Genomic DNA, 17653 nt, shown 5'->3' on the forward strand with positions numbered 1-17653 from the left:
ACTGCATGTCTTGAGAAAAGCAAGGTAACCAATCTCTGCATGCAGTGGAAATAAAACTAGGATGCGCTTAAATTCCGGAACCTGTTGGCAATCCTTATGTTCAGGGCTGGCATTAGGGGTGTGTAAACAAGACAACTGCCCAAATTAGCAAGAAGGATTTGTGGAATTGTTTCTTGTTGGTTTTTAGAATCAGTATAGACTCCAGAAATTGGGATCACTAGGCAGTTCTGCTAAATCATAGTTGGGATGTACAGGGATGACTGTAACACAGCCTCAGCATTTGCCTGTTGAAAAACGGTGCTGATACTCCCTGCTTACTGCACAAGCATCTCAACATACTCATTTTCTGCATACATCTTTCTAGACTTACTTCACCTCTTTTAGAAAGGTGTGTTAAGCGTTTTAGCGTGCGCTAAATCAACGTGTGCGCTAACCGCTAACACGTCCATAAGATAAAATGCACATGTTAGCATTTAGCGTGTGCTAATATTTAATATAAAAAAGCATAGCGCACCTTTGTTAGTGTCCATTCATACCCTTCTAACAATCAGTCTCACAGGTGTACACTATTAGTACCTAGCTCTTGGACTATTATAATCTTGTGCTTTTGGGTTTACCATTAACACTGTTGAGTGCGTTATAGGTGGCTCAAAACTCAGTGGTTAGAATTTTTTTGTTGTTGTTGTTTGGAAAGGACTGAACCTGTCACAGAATATTATGCAAAGTTATATTGGATGAAGCTGGAAGACCGTATATACTTTAGACTGCTTGTGATGGTCTATTTGTGCTTGAATGGTTTGGCTCCTGCAAGTTTAATGGATAGTATTCAAGCTTATGTCCCTGAAAGTAACGTACCAAGGTGGGGGCCGGGGAGGGGGGCAGTCCGCCCTGGGTGCACGCTCCAAGGGGGTGCACAGTTGGCCGGATCTGGAACCTCCCGCGCTGCTTCAATTGGTACTTCAGCGCGGCTGCCGTACTTAGAGCAAAGTCAGCAGCCGTGCTAAAGTGAAGAAGGTCCCGCGATGACTTGGAAGAGGTAAGAGACATCGGGGGGGAGGGGGGAAGGGGGGGGGACCGGCAGCCGCAGTCATCACGGAATCTTGCCGCAACTAACTGCATCTGCCGGCCCAGCCCCCTCCCCTCCGACATCACTTACCTCTTCCATCCGAGCAGAAGCAGTCATCGCGGGACCTTTGGGATGCAGACAGAAAGGAGGTCAGGGTGGTAGGGAATCATGCTAAAGGGTGACAAAGGCGGGGTCAGGGTGGTAGGGAATCATGCTAAAGGGTGACAAAGGGGGGTCAGGGTGGTAGGGAATCATGCTAAAGGGTGACAAAGGGGGGTCAGGGTGATAGGGAATCATGCTAAAGGGTTACAAAGGGGGGTCAGGGTGGTAGGGAATCATGCTAAAGGGTGACAAAGGGGGGTCAGGGTGGTAGGGAATCATGGTGAAGGGTGAGAAAGGGTCAGGGTGGTATGGATGCATGGTGGAGGGAGAGAAAGGGGCAGATGCTGATGGAATTGCAGGGAAAGAGACATAAGGGGGAACGATACTGCATGGAATTGGGTTGTAGGGAGCAAAAGGGGGCAGATGATGGAAGTGGGCAGAAGGGGCAGATGATGGAAGTGGGGAGAGAGAAGAGGGCAGATGATGGAAGGAGGGGGATGAGAGAGAAGGGGCAGATGATGGAAGTGGAGAGAAGGAGAGAGAAGAGGGCAGATGATGGAAGTGGGGGGAAAGAGAGAGAAGTGGCAGATGATGGAAGGAGGAGATAAATAAAAGGAGGGCACATGATGGGGGAAAAGGATTGAGTTAGGAAATACTGGAGGGGCTGAGGGAAAGAGTGGCGAGTTGTAGGTAGACAGTAAAAAAGGAAATGATGAGAGGGTAGTAAGAACGTAATCTAGATGGATGCAGAAAATAAATTGAAAAGGAAAATGAGGGAAGAAAGGGATTGCAGAAGAGAGGTGTGGGAGAGGGAAGGAGAGGAGAGAGATGCCAGACCAATGGGGATGAAAGGAGAGATGGAAGGGGGAGGCATACAGTTTCTAGAAGAGGCATCCAAGGAGAGAAGATGCCATATAGGGGCAGAGAGATGGCAGACAGTGGATGGAAGGAAGAATGTAACAAGAAGATGAGGAAAGCAGAAACCAGAGAAAACATAGGTAGAAAAATTTTTTATATTTATTTATTGCTTTAGGAGACATGTGTCACTTTTTCCGTGATGTTGCATTGTATGCAGAGTCCAGCTTCTTGCTGGTTCAATTTAACCTTTGTCTATGTATTTCTATTTTATCCCCACTTTTACAAAACTGTGGAGCGTTTTTTAGCACCAGCCATGGTGGTAGCAGCTCTGATGCCCAGAATTCTATGAGCGTCAGAGTTGTTACCACCATGGCTAAAATCCACACTACAGTTTTGTAAAAGGGGGAGAGGTTAGTTTGTGATGACATATTCCATACTAGGCAAAGGTGTTTTCTGTGTTCTGTGTGTTCGAAAGACATGGTTTTCTGTTAAGATTGATGGTATAGGATTGATCTGTACTAGTCTGGCTTGTTTAGTTTTACAATGGGTGTATTTATGTTGTACTGCTCACTGCATATGTAAGATGCTGCCTTTTCCTAGGTACTCATGTGTGACGTGTGGATTGTTACTAAAAAAATCATGTTTTTCGTACAGATGGGGGGGTGCCAAAAAATGATGGGTCCCGGGTGTCACATATGCTAGGTACGCCACTGACTAGGCAGTTCTGCTAAATCATAGTTGGGATGTACAGGGATGACTGTAACACAGCCTCAGCATTTGCCTGTTGAAAAATGGTGCTGATACTCCCTGCTTACTGCACAAGCATCTCAACATACTCATTTTCTGCATACATCTTTCTAGACTTACTTCACCTCTTTTAGAAAGGTGTGTTAAGCGTTTTAGCGTGCGCTAAATCAACGTGTGCGCTAACCGCTAACACGTCCATAAGATAAAATGCACGTGTTAGCATTTAGCGTGTGCTAATATTTAATATAAAAAAGCATAGCGCACCTTTGTTAGTGTCCATTCATACCCTTCTAACAATCAGTCTCACAGGTGTACACTATTAGTACCTAGCTCTTGGACTATTATAATCTTGTGCTTTTGGGTTTACCATTAACACTGTTGAGTGCGTTACAGGTGGCTCAAATCTCAGTGGTTAGAATTTTTTTGTTGTTGTTGTTTGGAAAGGACTGAACCCGTCACAGAATATTATGCAAAGTTATATTGGTTGAAGCTGGAAGACCGTATATACTTTAGACTGCTTGTGATGGTCTATTTGTGCTTGAATGGTTTGGCTCCTGCAAGTTTAATGGATAGTATTCAAGCTTATGTCCCTGAAACAATTAAAAACTTATTTGTTTTACAATTTTTTTGTGCAACTAACCGCTAACTTTCAGGTTCTTTTTTCATTCAATTGTAGCTTTATTATTTAATCTTTTGTTAACCGCATAGAACTTAACGGTTATGCAGTCTAGAAATTACATTTATGTTATGTTTTTTTTATTTTATGTATTTCTATTTTCAACTCAAAGAATAAAATACTTTGACAAAGGAAATAAATTTAGTTAATTAACAAATACAAAGTTAAATAAGAAAAAAAGATGAGAAGGGGGAAAACTTTCCCATTCTCAACTACTTATACCATGAACATAGTCCACATTCTGAGAGAAAAACCAAACTCAGTCAAGGGAAGTTTAGTTATCAAATACAGAATAAGGCAAATTAATTAATTAGCCTGATTAGTGGGTGTCATGGGTGGTTCTGGAGTTCTTATGGCTGCAGGCAACAGAGGATCATGGCTGGAGTAAAGAAAGGAAATTCCACTGCCACAGGGCACAAATGCCCATGTAGAAAGAATAACTAATGTATATTATGAGTGCATTGTAGAAGGCTCTTGCAGAACTAGCCTTTCTAGTTTGTATAAAGCTGAGGTTTTGAGGCTGCAACAGCATTGCAGGATTTCATAGCTCATACCTGTGAAGTCTGAGGAAAGTGACTAGTGTTCTGGAAGGAAATGCTTAGGCAAACCTTAGTTCCTTTGGAGGCATATCGTCTAGGGTTACCAGATTTTCCCGAACTAAAATCCATACCGATGACTCTGCCCCCAGGCCCACCCAGTTCCACCCGAGTCATGCCCCGTTCCGCTCCCAGTCCCGCCTTCTCAAGCTGTTCACTTGTTGGGAGGGCATCTGCATAAGTGCTGGTGTGACGCAATAACATCATATGCATGAATGCATTTGTGTGACATCACCGTGTTACATCCACGCATGCACAGATGTTGTCCTGATGTCGCTCCTAACTGGAAGCTTTTCAAAACATGGGGAAATCCCGGACATCTGGTAACCCTAATATCGTCGCTAGGCCACAAACACCTTCTTTCACATCCAACAGCATTGTGGGGTAAAGACCTAGATCAACTGCTTTCGCCCACTACTTATGAGGAATTCAGAAAACGTCTAAAAACTCAACTGTTCCTAAAGTATCTAGACAACTGACCCACTCATCTTCTTTCTCCTCCATAGTGATTCCTCTGTCCTATTAATCTCTTTCTCCTCAACAACGCATTTCCGGTCCTATTAACTCTCCTCTTCCCCCTCTTAAATTCAATCAATTTGTACCTCGCTTAATCTATTGTAAACCGCATAGAACTTAACGGTATTGCAATATATAAACTGTTATTATTATTATTATGAGACTGAAACCTTAAACTACCTTTCTCTAGAATTAAAAGGCAGTAGTAGTCAAAAGGTAGTTTTTCTAGAGAAGTTAAAGCATAACAATCATTATACCTTTTGACTGCTACTGCCTTTTAATTCTAGAGAAAGGTAGTTTAAGGTTACACCTCTCTGGGTTTTTTTGCCTCCGACGCAGTCTGGATGCACAACATGAGAATATTTCCGCAAGGGTCTGGGGTAGCATAAAAGGTTTTGTGGAGAGGAAAGATTAAAAAGGTTAGGGCTCTTCAGCTTGAAAAAGAGACGGCTGAGGGGAGATATGATTGAAGTCTAGAAAATCCTGAGTGGAGTAGAATGGGTACAAGTGGATCGATTTTTCACTCTGTCAAAAATGACAAAGATTAGGGGACACTCGATGAAGTTACTGTTGTGACATTTCCGCTCCCCGAGACGGTCATGTCAGAGTGAAACCCCAGCCTAAATCCTGTGCCCGAGACCAGAGACTGACCGAGAATGATCAGGCAGGGGATACTGAAAACAGAGCTGCCTATCCTGAGCCATCTGAACCTGATCAGGAGCCAGAATACGAGTTAGCTCCTCGGCCCAGTAAAAATCCCAGTTACAGTAAGAGGTTTAATCAGGCTCCCAGTGGTATTCTGCCCAGCATCCTGGGGGGGAGCCCAAGAGCATGAAAGCTAGGCACACAGACACCTAGTACAGGGTGTGGCCCAAAGACTCTTAAGCAGCTCTCCAAGGCAGTAAGAGAGGCTGTACACGAGGACCTGGCAGGGAAGGTTCTCCGGGCCAGGCAAAGGCCAGACCTCGCTCAGGGACCCATGGAGTGTGAGGATTCCTTTGCTCAGGAGCCAGCAGAGCAGCTGGGTATTCCAGAAAATATGGACACGAATGAATGGACAATGCCTGAAGCTGACATCGAGGAAGCCATGGATGTGAGCTTGGCAGCTTCTCACTAAGTACTGCAGGTCCGGAGGTGTATAATAATATAGTGTTGAGGATTGATAGAAACTATTTTTGTTTGGTGTGTAAAGCCAAGCTCAGAGCAGTGCTGCACCAGCTTGATTACGTTGCTGCACTCCAGCTGTGCAAAAGCCCAGAGAAACTGAAGAAAGTTTTCTGGCTTGTGAAGCAGTTTCCCTGTTAGCTATCTAAGTTCCAAGGACTCACAGAATTGGGGTAGGTGCCCCGAAGATCTGAGGGTTGGGATTCAGAGGGAGCTTGTTAAAGCTGAGTAATAAAAAGGGGAACCAGCAATTCTGTGGCTCAACAGTGAAAAGGACTGGAAACTGATTATTGCTGGAATAACAAGAGCCTGCAGTAGGGCTTTATTTTTTTTTTCTTTTCATGATTGAAGTGTGCTTTACAATGTGAAATGTGAGTGCCTGGTGAAGAAACTGGATTTTTGGATTGAAAGTCCAGGACTCAAGAGGATTCTTGAGAACTTCTTATGGGACTAGTTTTGTGTGCTCTTACAGAGACTGTGGTTCAGTGCAGGGTGAAACACTAGAACCTTGATTGTGAACTTTCTTAACATAAACCCTGCTGTTCTTTCACTGAACTGTTTGGAAGATAAAAATCTGTGGTTTTTTTTTTCTTCTTTGGGGAAAAAGGAAGCATGGAGGCTAATGCTTCTTTATATGATTTTTGGTTTTCTAATCATTGGGTTTGGAGACAAATTAAACTTTGGACATTGTTTTTGATTTGACTTGGCTCGCTGTGCTTTATTGTTGCGAAGCCCAAAGTATTGGGACACCAGTGAGGTCTTCCACATTGGGAGCCACGCCAGGGTCGTGCTGCCACCTGTCGGTGGTCTTTCGCAAGCTTCTAGAGACCCCGGCAGGTGACACTGTGAAATACTTTTAAAACCAATAGGAGGAAATTTTTTTTCACTCAGAGAATAGTTAAGCTCTGGAACGCATTGCCAGAGGTTGTGCTAAGAGCGGATAGTGTAACTGGTTTTAAGAAAGGTTTGGACAATTTCCTGGAGGAAAAGTCCATCAAATAACTAACATACAAGGAAATGAAATACCAGTGGACATGACTTGGAGTTCCTTTCAAGATTTAGAATGGAATAATTATATCAAATTATATAACAAGTACTCTAAATCGTACTGTGTATTGGACACATGTCCCCCAGAAATTATGAAAGCAGCTCCATTAGACTTTAAATTATTTTTGCTGAATTATTTAACCGATAACTTAAAAAAGGAAAATTCCTCACTAATAACGGTCATATCATAATAACCCCAATTCCAAAGAATTGTAAAGAATCATCAGCATTAGTAACCAACTACAGACCAGTAGCATCCATCCCTTTTATTGTAAAAATCACATTAGGCTTGGTACATGCCCAATTGATGGAATACCTTGATCAGTTCTCTCTCTGGTTTCAGACCTTTCTTTAGCACTGAGACAGTAATTGTGGCTATCTTGGATAATTTACAGCTCTTGTTTAGTAAGGGCCTTAATGCCCTGGTCATGCAATTCGATATGAGCTCTGCCTTTGACTTAGTGGACCATGGGAAACTGTTACAATGCTTAGATTCAATTGGTATCAGAGAAGAAGTATTAGACTGGTTTCGAGGCTTCCTTATGTCCCGCACCTATCAAGTACGTTTTAATTACGCTCTCTCTGATACCTGGAGCAATCCATCCGGTGTGCCGCAAGGGTCACCATTGTCCCCACTGCTTTTCAATGTTTACATGTCGTCATTAGCTGCACAACTAACCCAGCTGGGAATAAAATTATTTAGTTATGCAGACGACTTTACAATCATTATCCCATTCGCTACCTCTCTCTCAGAAGTCACTCCTAAGGCAACAGAAGTACTAAACTCGATGGAGCAATGGATGACTGAATTCATACTGAAGCTTAATTCAGAAAAAACAACATTTTTTGTTGCTTCGCCACACCCACTTGGCACTAAAACATCACTGTGCATCAATAAATGTAGTTATCCCATCCAACTCACTATGAAGATATTGGGTGTAACATTGGACCAGAGTCTAACCATGAAAGACCAGGTGGACTCCTTAGTTAGAAAGGGTTTTTTACTCTCTGGAAGCTTCGGTCCATTAAAGCATATTTCGATGCCTCATCATTTATAGGAAACAAGGGGACTTAAATATTTAAGGGCCTTTAGGGTGTGAATTTAAACTAATTTTTCCACCTTATGGTTACAGGGAGAGATAACCTTGAAAAAAACCGTATCAGAACACATGGGTGAAACATGTCGGTTATCCCCCGTTCTATGAACGGAGACCAGAAATTGAGCTGATCTAAAGCCACTATTTATGAACTATTTAAGTATTTAAACATTAAATTATATAAAAAATTACAAAGAATACAAGCACAAAAAAAGTTTAAGAAAATTAAGAAAATATAAGGATCCGATTATGAGAGGAGGTGTAAAGCCACCTACTATGAAGATTTATTGAGTGGGGAGATGGCCTCGCTGAGGATCATGTGAGAGATTTTGCAAATGAAAAAGGTTTAAGTATATAAGGTTTGTAATCCCTTATATATTGAGGCTGTGAATTACTATTGTCTTTTTCTTTAATAAGTTATATGAGTTGGGTGCCTTTGAGTCTGACATTTTGGTTTGGACATACACACAAGAAACTGCTTACAGCAAAATTTTGTGCACAAGTCTCTGGTATTCTCCCTCACATTTGCCACTGGTTTTCCATGCATAAAATTTGCATGTAATTTGCTTTTTGCATACTGCAGTATTATGCTCATGGTAGAAGCCACACTCTCAGACACCAGCTATTCTGCCTTGGGGCCTAGGTGGATGAGGTGGGCTTAAGCAGTGGGAAGCCACAGACAGGAAGATTAGTGGGTAAATGAGTTTAGGGCATGGGGGACATTCTGCAAGGAACAAGGGAGGGTAGGCATGGTAGTGGATGAGTCCCAGACTGTGGCCTCCTGAGTGCACAGCTGTGGACCCAGGTCTACTGGGACTGAAGTAAAACTGCATTCATTTTTGTGCAGTTGCACAGAAGTAATTTCCATATGCAGCTTATTTGCATGCTCTAACATGGAAAGAGTGCTAAAATTAACTCATTTTTATACCAACTGCAAATGGCTAAAGCCCTATGTTGGAAGTGATTTTAGTAAACACAAACAAAATATAACCAAAACCTCCACAAACCATACAGTACAATAGTGATTTTAGCACATAGAAAATCTTTACTAATACCAAGTAAACTACTGAGCTAAGTAAGCCTACAGCAGTTTATTACATTGGCCTGAGAGAGAGAAAGAGCAGAATCGAGTCCTCCTTTTACACCTTTGCCCCACTTCTTGCCCACTAAAACCTGATGCTGCATGCTTGCTTCTGGCCGATTACTGCACTTCAATAAGGAGGCTGTGCAAACTAAAAGATTCAGTGTTCCAGGAATGTATTAATCCTTCAATTATTCAATATGAAGGAGGAAGGGGGACTAAAAGCACAAATTATACATCCCTGGATAGAACAGAAGAACACGCTGAGTACTGGGGCTGCGTAGCACTCCCAGAGCTGGCACCTACAGTGGCAGGGCCAAGAGTCCCTACCCGGTTGTAAAAAAATGCTGTATGATTTCTTAAATAAACTCCTTGCAGTTTGAATTCTGTAGTTCGCTACCGTTGCTGCAGCATCGAAATCATGATCTTAGCTGAATCCAGTGTAGTTTCAGTGAGTGGCCTGCAGCCATCAAGACATCGATACACCTTCCTACCTCGTCCCAAATCTGCTTAGCTATCCGACTTATATAGTGTCCTCACGGATGACAGCACAAAAGTCTTGCACAATCCAGCTGTTGTTGCAACGCTTTGGGGGTCCTGAAACATACGATCAGTGGTATACCAAGGGGGGGGGGGGCAGGGGTGCGGTCCGCCCCGGGTGCAGCCTTAGAGGGGGGGTGCAGAGCCGGCCAGGTCCGGAAAATTCAGCGGTGAATGGTGTTGAAACAGCTCCCTTTCTCCCTCCCTTCCCCTTACCTTCGTGGTGCTTCCCCTCCCCCCCGCATGCCCGACCGACTGACCGACAACAGGCCCGGTCCGACAAACCTCCCTGCCCTGTGGCCATGAGTCTAAATTACCTTCTTACAGCAGCTGGAGTATTGAAGCTGCGTGTAGCTGCCGTAAAGGTCATCTCTGACGCAACCAGAAGTTGCATAAGAGACGACCTTTATGGTAGCCATATGCAACTACTACGCTCCGTCTGCTGTAAGAAGGTAATTTAGACTCGCGGCCATAGGACAGGGAGGTTTGTCAGACCGGGCCTGTTGGGCGGCGGGCGGGATGCGCCACGAAGGTAAGGGGCAGGGAGGGAGAAAGGGAGGAAAGGTGGAGTGGAGAGGAAAAGACGCTTAAGGGAAATGGGTAAAATAGAGGGGGGAGAAGGATGCTGAAAGCACATGGGGAAGACAGAGGAGTGTAGAAGGACGCTGAAAGCACATGGGGAAGATGGGGGGAGAAGGATGCTGATAGGACATGGGGAAGACGGAGGGGGGGAAGGACACTGAAAGGAAATGGGGAAGAGAGAGTGGGGAGAAGATGCTGAACGGAAATAGGGAAGAGAAAGTGGGGAGAAGACGCTGAAGGGAAATGGGGAAGAGAGAGTGGGGAGAAGACGCTGGCAGGTAAGAAGACAGAGATGCCAGTCTATGGGGGAAGCGGAGGGAAGAAGATGGTTGCCAGACCAATTTGGAAGGGGGAGAGAGGTAGAGGCACAGTAACAGAGCAAATGGAAGACGCAGAGAAAAGAGAGACAGTGGATGGAAGGAATTGAATAAGAACATGAGGAAAGCAGAACCAGGCAACAAAGGTAGAAAAAAAATTCTATTTTTTTTTTTTCTTCAGGATAAAGTAGTATATTAGTTGTGTTGATAAAAATTTATAAACAAAGCCCTGCAAGCTGAACATCCCTTTCTCCAGTTCAGCAACCAGAACTTTGATTTATAAGGAAGGAATAAGCTAAATATTGCAGTACTGAGGCTTGTATGGATGCTGCGGTGACGGTGACGGGGCGGTGAATGGGATGGCAGTGATGGGGCAGTGAAGAGGACAGTGCAGTGACGGGGACAGATTTTTTCCCCGTGCCATTCTCTAGTGCTCACATCAAAAGCTTCCCTCTGACTCAGCTTCCTGTTTCTGCTTTTGACTGAGCACCGCGTTGCCGATCTGAAGTTCTGTTGATGCCAGGGGTTGAAGGAGGCCCATTGCTGATCTTAAGTGTCATTGCGGGGGGGGGGGGGGTTTCCCAGATCTTGTTGTCAAAATCGGAAAGGTGAGGAAGGGAGAAAGATGGGTCTGTGGTGGATGGAGAGATTGAGAGAAGGGGGCTGATGATGGAAGTGGGGAGAAAGGGGAGAGAGAAGAGGGCAGATGATGGAAGTAGGGAGAAGGGGCAGATGATGGATGGAAGTGGGGAGAGAAAAGAGGGCAGATGATGGGGGAAAAGGATTGAGTTAGGGAAATACTGGAGGGGGTGAGGGAAAGAGGTGGCGAGCTGTAGATTGACAGTAAAAAAGGAAATTGATGAGAGGGTAGTAAGAACGTAATCTAGATGAATGCAGAAAATAAATTGAAAAGGAAAATGAGAGAAGAAAGGGATTGCAGAAGAGAGGTGTGGGAGAGGGAAGGAGAGAAGAGAGATGCCAGACCAATGGGGGTGAAAGGAGAGATGGAAGGGGGAGGCATACAGTTTCTGGAAGGGGCATAGGAGAGAAGATGCCATATAGGGAAGGGCAGAGAGATGGCAGACAGTGGATGGAAGGAAGACAGTAACAAAAAGATGAGGAAAGCAGAAACCAGAGAAGACAAAGGTAGAACAAAAATGTTCTATTTATTTATTGCTTTAGGAGACATGTGTCACTGTTTTTGTGGTGTTGCATTTTTTGCAGAGTCCAGCTTCTTGCTGGTTCAGTTTAACCTTTGTCTATGTATTTCTATTTTATCCCCCCTTTTACAAAACTGTGGAGCGTTTTTTAGCAGCTCTGATGCTCAGAATTCTATGAGCTACAGAGCTGTTACCACCATGGCTAAAATCCACACTGCAATTTTGTAAAAGGGGGAGGGGTTAGTTTGTGATGACATATTCCATACTAGGCGAAGGTGTTTTCTGTGTTCTGTGTGTTCGAAAGACGTGGTTTTCTGTTAGGATTGACGGTGTAGGATTGATCTGTACTAGTCTAGCTTGTTTAGTTTTACAATGGGTGTATTGATGTTGTACTGCTCACTGCCATATGCAAGATGCTGCCTTTTCCTAGGTACTCATTAGAGAATGACACGGTGAAAAAATTGGTCCCCGTCACCGCCCCGTCCCCGTCTCACCATCCTCTGCACCGCCCCGTCATTCCCTTCACCGCCCCGTCACCGCCACCCCATTCACCGCCCCGTCACCGCCACTGCAACCCCATTCACCGCCCCGTCACCGCTGCATACATAAAAGCCTCAAACGGGTATGATTTTATATACTTTTCTAATATCTCCCCTATGTATCTGCCATTGCCCCCCCCTGTGTCCATATACCATCCCCATGGCATGTCCCCTTTTTGTCTCTGTCCCTATGCCCCATGCACATAATTTCCCCTCTTTCTGTTACCTTCCTGTGTCCAGATTTCCCCTATCTTCCTCTTCCATACCAGTGTGTCTCTTCTTTTCAACCCCATCTAGCTTTTTTCCCTCTTTCTTCCCCCCCCCTGCTTCTAGCATCTGGCTCATCTGCCTGTCCTTTCCTTTCTTTCCTGCTGTGGGTTTTTCATTCCGTTTTCATCACCTTGGCCCAGAATCCTTTTCCCTTTCACTCCCTCCTTACAGTCTGAGCCGGGAACACGGGTGATCGCACGGTCCTCGCAGCCCCCACCCGCCTGCCCAATCGATCCTAGTGTTTAGCCAGTTCTCTCCCTTCTCCTCACCTTAATTTGCAGGCTTTCTTTTTCAGCGACCTGCACGCTTTCCCAAAGAGCCGCACACGCGCGGCTGCTCAGTGTTCAATCTTCTGCTCTGCTGCAACTTCCTGTTTCCGGTTGCGTCAGAGCAGAAGATCGAAACTGAGCAGCAGCGGCTCTTTGATAGCGTGCGGGTCGCCGAAAAAGAAAATCTACAAACTAAGGTGAGGAGAAGGGAGAGAGCTGGCTAAACACTAGAATCGATTGGGCAGGCGGGTGTGAGCTGCGGGGACCGCGCGATCCTTCATGCCTCACTGCGGGGACAAGACCCATTCACCGCCCCGCGGGCGGTGAATGGCCCTGTCCCCGTCGCCGCAGCGACTGCTAGTTTTCTTCCCCGTTTTCGGCGGTGACCCGCGGCTAAAATGCGGTGGCCGCGGGTAAACCGCCACCGTGTCATTCTCTAGTACTCATGTGTGAGGTGTGGCTTGTTACTAAAAATCATGTTTTTCGTAGATAGGGGGGGGGGGGGGAGGGTGCCAAAAAATGATGGGCCCCGGGTGTCACATATGCTAGGTACGCCACTGCATACGATCACTTGTTTCTGAACAACTTGAGGAGAAACAAAGCCCAAATGTCAAAGCCTAGGCTGGCTTTAGACCAGTGGTTCTCAACCCTGTCCTAGGGGATCCCCAGCCAGTCGAGTTTTGAAGATATCCCTTATGCATGAGAGAGCTTTGTATATAATGAAGGTGATAGGTATGCAAATCTCTCTCATGCATATTCATTAAGGATATCTTGAAAACCCGACTGACTAGGGGGTCCCCTAGGACAGGGGTGAGAACCACTGCTTTAGACTTCAGACACTTTAGTAATCTTTGGCTCCCAAGACCTGAAATGGCAGCGAGAGCAGCTAAAGAAAGGGGCCGGGGAGGGAGGGAGGGGTGGGGGGAACTGCGCCGCTGCCTCTGATAAGAGAGACGAGCGAGCGAGTCACGTCGCTGCAAACCGGGAGGCAGCGGCGTCGTAAGCACCCCTTGGCCTTCGCTGTCCGACACCCCGAGACGAGGCTGGGCGCGGCTACCACGGCCAGTCTGCCGGCTCCAGGAGAGGCGGGTTCGGGCCGTGCCCCGCCAAACATGTTCACGGCGCTTCTGTCACACTATGCTAGACATCGGCAAGCCGAGGAACTTCGCCGCGTTCCCGGCCGATTACAGTAAGGTAAGAGTTGGTCGGTCGCTTCCTTCTCCTCCCCCCCCCCCTCCCTTCAGCCTCGACTCGCGCTCTTTCTTTCAGCTCGCGCTTGCCCGGGTGAGCGTTTGCTTCCTGCTATCGGATGTCACGCAGGCGAGATAGGGACCTCCCCACTGAGAAATACTAAGTATGCGGCGCAGGAGAGTTTCCAAACTTCTTCTATTTCCTCTTTCGGCTCCTAAAAACAGCAGTTGGGGGTGATTGATGTGCAGGCAGAGGCAGTACGTCGTTTATTAAACGTTAGAAACCGGCAGTTTCAGAATTTCCTGTACGCCTGAAGAAAACACGCACACACAAACTGAACACGGTGGTTGTTGTCGTTAAGTTTCTGCCTGTTTACATCTTGTGCTGGCAACCGTAGGAGCCAACTTTTCAAAACCATTGGGGGTGCTAAACCCAATAGAAATCATCCCTCCCTTGTGAATGTTATTATATAACACTTATGTTCGGCTGCAGGGAAAGGGTAAAACACGGACCCAACGGACCTGGTGGATCTAAACCCGCACGTCCTTAAAAATCTGAGGTCCGTGCCGCTTGTAGTTAGTTTCTGACTCTGACAGACCTCGGTGACAGTTTAGCGCTGACGGATCCGTCTCAGCATAGGGAGGGAAAAGTATTAGTGTAGGTTCATTAGGATCCGTCAGCGCTAAACTGTCACCGAGGTCTGTCCTTTAAACTGGTTTCCTGCAGCCCCAGTAAATTTAAAAATCTGAGGTCTGTGGCTCTGACAGACCTCGATGACACTGTAGCGCTGTCGGATCCTAATACTTTTCCCTCCCTATGCTGAGACGGATCCGTCAGCGCTAAATTGTCACCTCCAGATCAGAGATAAAAATAACTGTTTTATTAGCACAAGACATTCTTAGTGTATCAAAGTAAACGTTATGGAAATGGCAGTACAGCTCTTACAATAAATAAATGCTTAATGTTATAAAGACATGCTTTCTTTATATTTTCTTACATCGTAGTATGTGCTATGCATATGTATCCCATTTTCTATATTATACACATGCTTTTTTTTGTTTGTATTTTTTAGTCTTAATCTCTTTATTGAACTTTTCATACAACAACAAAAGAAATAGAAAAAACAAAAAGGCATCCAAGGACATATGGAAAACATATCATGTATACAAAAATGCTATACATTGGGAACACTTTGATTTATACAAGTCAGAATTCAACAGCAAATAATCTTTAAGAGCAGACCATTTCCTCACGGAGGACAGTGAAGAATTAACCAAACAATGCATGTTCATATATTTACATTTTCGATTCTTTATTTACAATAGGAACAGAGTATCTGCTTATGCTGTATGTGTGCTTAATTCAGGGGTGTCCAATGTCGGTCCTCGAGGGCCGCAATCCAGTCGGGTTTTCAGGATTTCCCCAATGAATATGCATTGAAAGCAGTGCATGCACATAGATCTCATGCATATTCATTGGGGAAATCCTGAAAACCCGACTGGATTGCGGCCCTCGAGGACCGACATTGGACACCCCTGGCTTAATTTATTCTGGGGGTGAACAGGGAGTGAAACTAAATATCTTCAGCCATCAAAAAGTTACTATGGATCCTGTTTAGGTACTGATACTCAGATTCTCAAATTTATAGACAATCTCTATTTTAAGAGAAATTAATACAAATGATACTTAATTCTTCTTGGCAATTTACAAAGCCGTTCAGCATGTTGATAAGTGAGTGACCAGTCTAGCCACAGAATGAAAGATTTCCTTACCTGCCTTAAAACACTGCCAATTAGGATTATGTATGGAAACTACCTGCAGAAGGCTCAGAGCTTCATCGATCCTTTTGGTGCAGGACTTTTACTTGTATATAGTGTAATTAGATTTATTTCAGTAAGATGAGGGTTTGCCTTCAAGAGTCCACAAAAATAGTGGGTTCTGGTGTACAGGGAGAGGCAAGCTGTGCCAGTTTCACTTAAAACTCCAAAAGGATCTCAGCATATTCCAAGGAACTATTTTCATACAAACACCTTTATTACCCTCCGTTTTATGAAGTTGTGTTAGGGTTTTTTTTATTACCAGCCACGGCAGTAAAAGCTCAGATGTTCATAGAATTCCTATGAGCGTCACGGCAGGCAATAAAAACCCTAACACGGCTTCATAAAGAGGGGGGGGGGGAGGAGGTAAAATTCCCCCAGTTGAGTAGATTGACTCTTACCTTGACTTTTTAGAAAACAGATAAAAACGCAACTATTTAACAGGCTAGAATCTTAATGTTATTTATTCTCTTAATCAAACTTTTTATCCTATTTTAAATTGTTTGTATTTCTTTATATAGTTAGCATTTTATTTTGCTGAATCTTCAGAAAATTTTAATCTGATGTATGCTTTTGCATTGTATGTACCGCACTTGATTGTTGTGAACCGCCTAGAACTTTCGGGTATGGCTGTATATAAAAATAAATTATTATTATTATTATTATTATATAGAATAGTGAAATAAGAAAGAGGCAAGTTAAAGACAGTCCTAAATCTGTTTCTCTCACTGAATTAAGTCATTTCTCTGTTCTCCTCTTTAATCCTCTTCTACAATCAGGGTGGACTTGCTACCTTGGACTTCCTAGTGTTTCCAACAAAACATTTGCAGAAAACAAACAAACAAACAAAAAAACCCACTTTTCAAAACTCCCTGAACTTAGACCCGTTTCCTTCACTGTTAGTTTCTTAAGGACCAAAACTCTCCTAGACATTACCTCCTTTGGTGGGGAAACAAGATAGGGAAAACTATTTCCTCCTAAAAGACAAAATCCTTAGAAATCCTCTCTAGATCTCCCACCCTCACAAGGTTGTTTCCATCTGGATCTTCTAAGCTCTTTTCTCTGTACTAGACTTAACTAGTTAATAAGGAGGAGAGGAGGGACGACAGCTCCCTGCCTCTCCTTGCGAGCCTAGATATGCTGAGTCTCACTTTTTAGGAGTATGTCACATTCATTTGACCACCCTCACTCTGAGCACTTTCTTTCCCTCATGAGACCAGTACACTAATCCTGAATCAGTACACTGAATCTTTCCTGGGGGACCCCCAGCCAGTCAGGTTTTCAAGATATCCCTAATGAATATACACGAGGCAGATTTGCATGCCTGTCACCTCTATTATTTGCAAATCTGTCTTGTGTATATTCATTAGGGATAAACTGAAAACCTAACTAGCTGGGGGTCCCCCAGGACAGGTTTAAGGACCACTGTTCTAGGCAATAAGAGATCATGTACTAATCGGTTAGTGTGTGACAGCGTAGCTGCGCTAACCAATTAGCACAGTACATGCCTACTCTATGCCCTCCAGACACCACTAATCTGTTTTTTAGGGCTAGATTCTCAAAACTTAAGGTTGCCTTTAACGCGGTCGCTAAACCAGTTCCAGCCAGTTTTAGCATTCATGTGTTTTAGTGGCAGATTATTAAAATGGCTTACCGAGGTCTTTTCCAAGCTTCATAGCAGTCTCCAATTCTGCCATGCAAATGGGTTCATCAGTATTTAAACGAGCATTCTGGTGGATTCTTCAACATCACCAAGTGATTCTAGAAGCACGGCATCGGCTTTTGGCGATCAAAAATCAGTGACTGGTCCGGGGGTGCCAGTACTATGAAAAGTGCATCTTTGGCATGTGTCTTTTGACTGTGGCTCATGAAAAAAACTATACGATTCACATAAATTATAGTCTTTTTTTTTTTTGGGGGGGTGAAGGATGGACATAAACAAGTCGTGTCTTATGTGTTTCTGGCTGTGGTTCATGATAAAATTTGACATTAAAAACAAATTGTAAGATGTACATGAA

General features: G+C 44.4%; 1 protein-coding gene across 2 annotated transcripts in view; it reads left to right on the forward strand.

Annotated features, from left to right (window-relative positions):
- The window catches only part of MCTP1 (multiple C2 and transmembrane domain containing 1), an 817302-nt gene that overhangs the window by 117115 nt on the left and 682534 nt on the right, over positions 1-17653 (forward strand). Inside the window, exon 1 of one of the 2 annotated variants that reach the window (XM_033917682.1) lies at positions 13598-13821. The exons of the other annotated variant lie outside the window; for it this stretch is intronic. Within the exon in view, the coding sequence (XP_033773573.1) occupies positions 13765-13821 (57 nt within the window). The 5' untranslated portion in view covers positions 13598-13764. Of the gene's footprint in view, positions 1-13597; positions 13822-17653 lie in introns of those variants that run through there. 2 annotated transcript variants of the gene reach the window in all.

Source organism: Geotrypetes seraphini, chromosome 1 (assembly GCF_902459505.1).
Source record: "Geotrypetes seraphini chromosome 1, aGeoSer1.1, whole genome shotgun sequence".
NCBI lineage: Eukaryota > Metazoa > Chordata > Amphibia > Gymnophiona > Dermophiidae > Geotrypetes > Geotrypetes seraphini.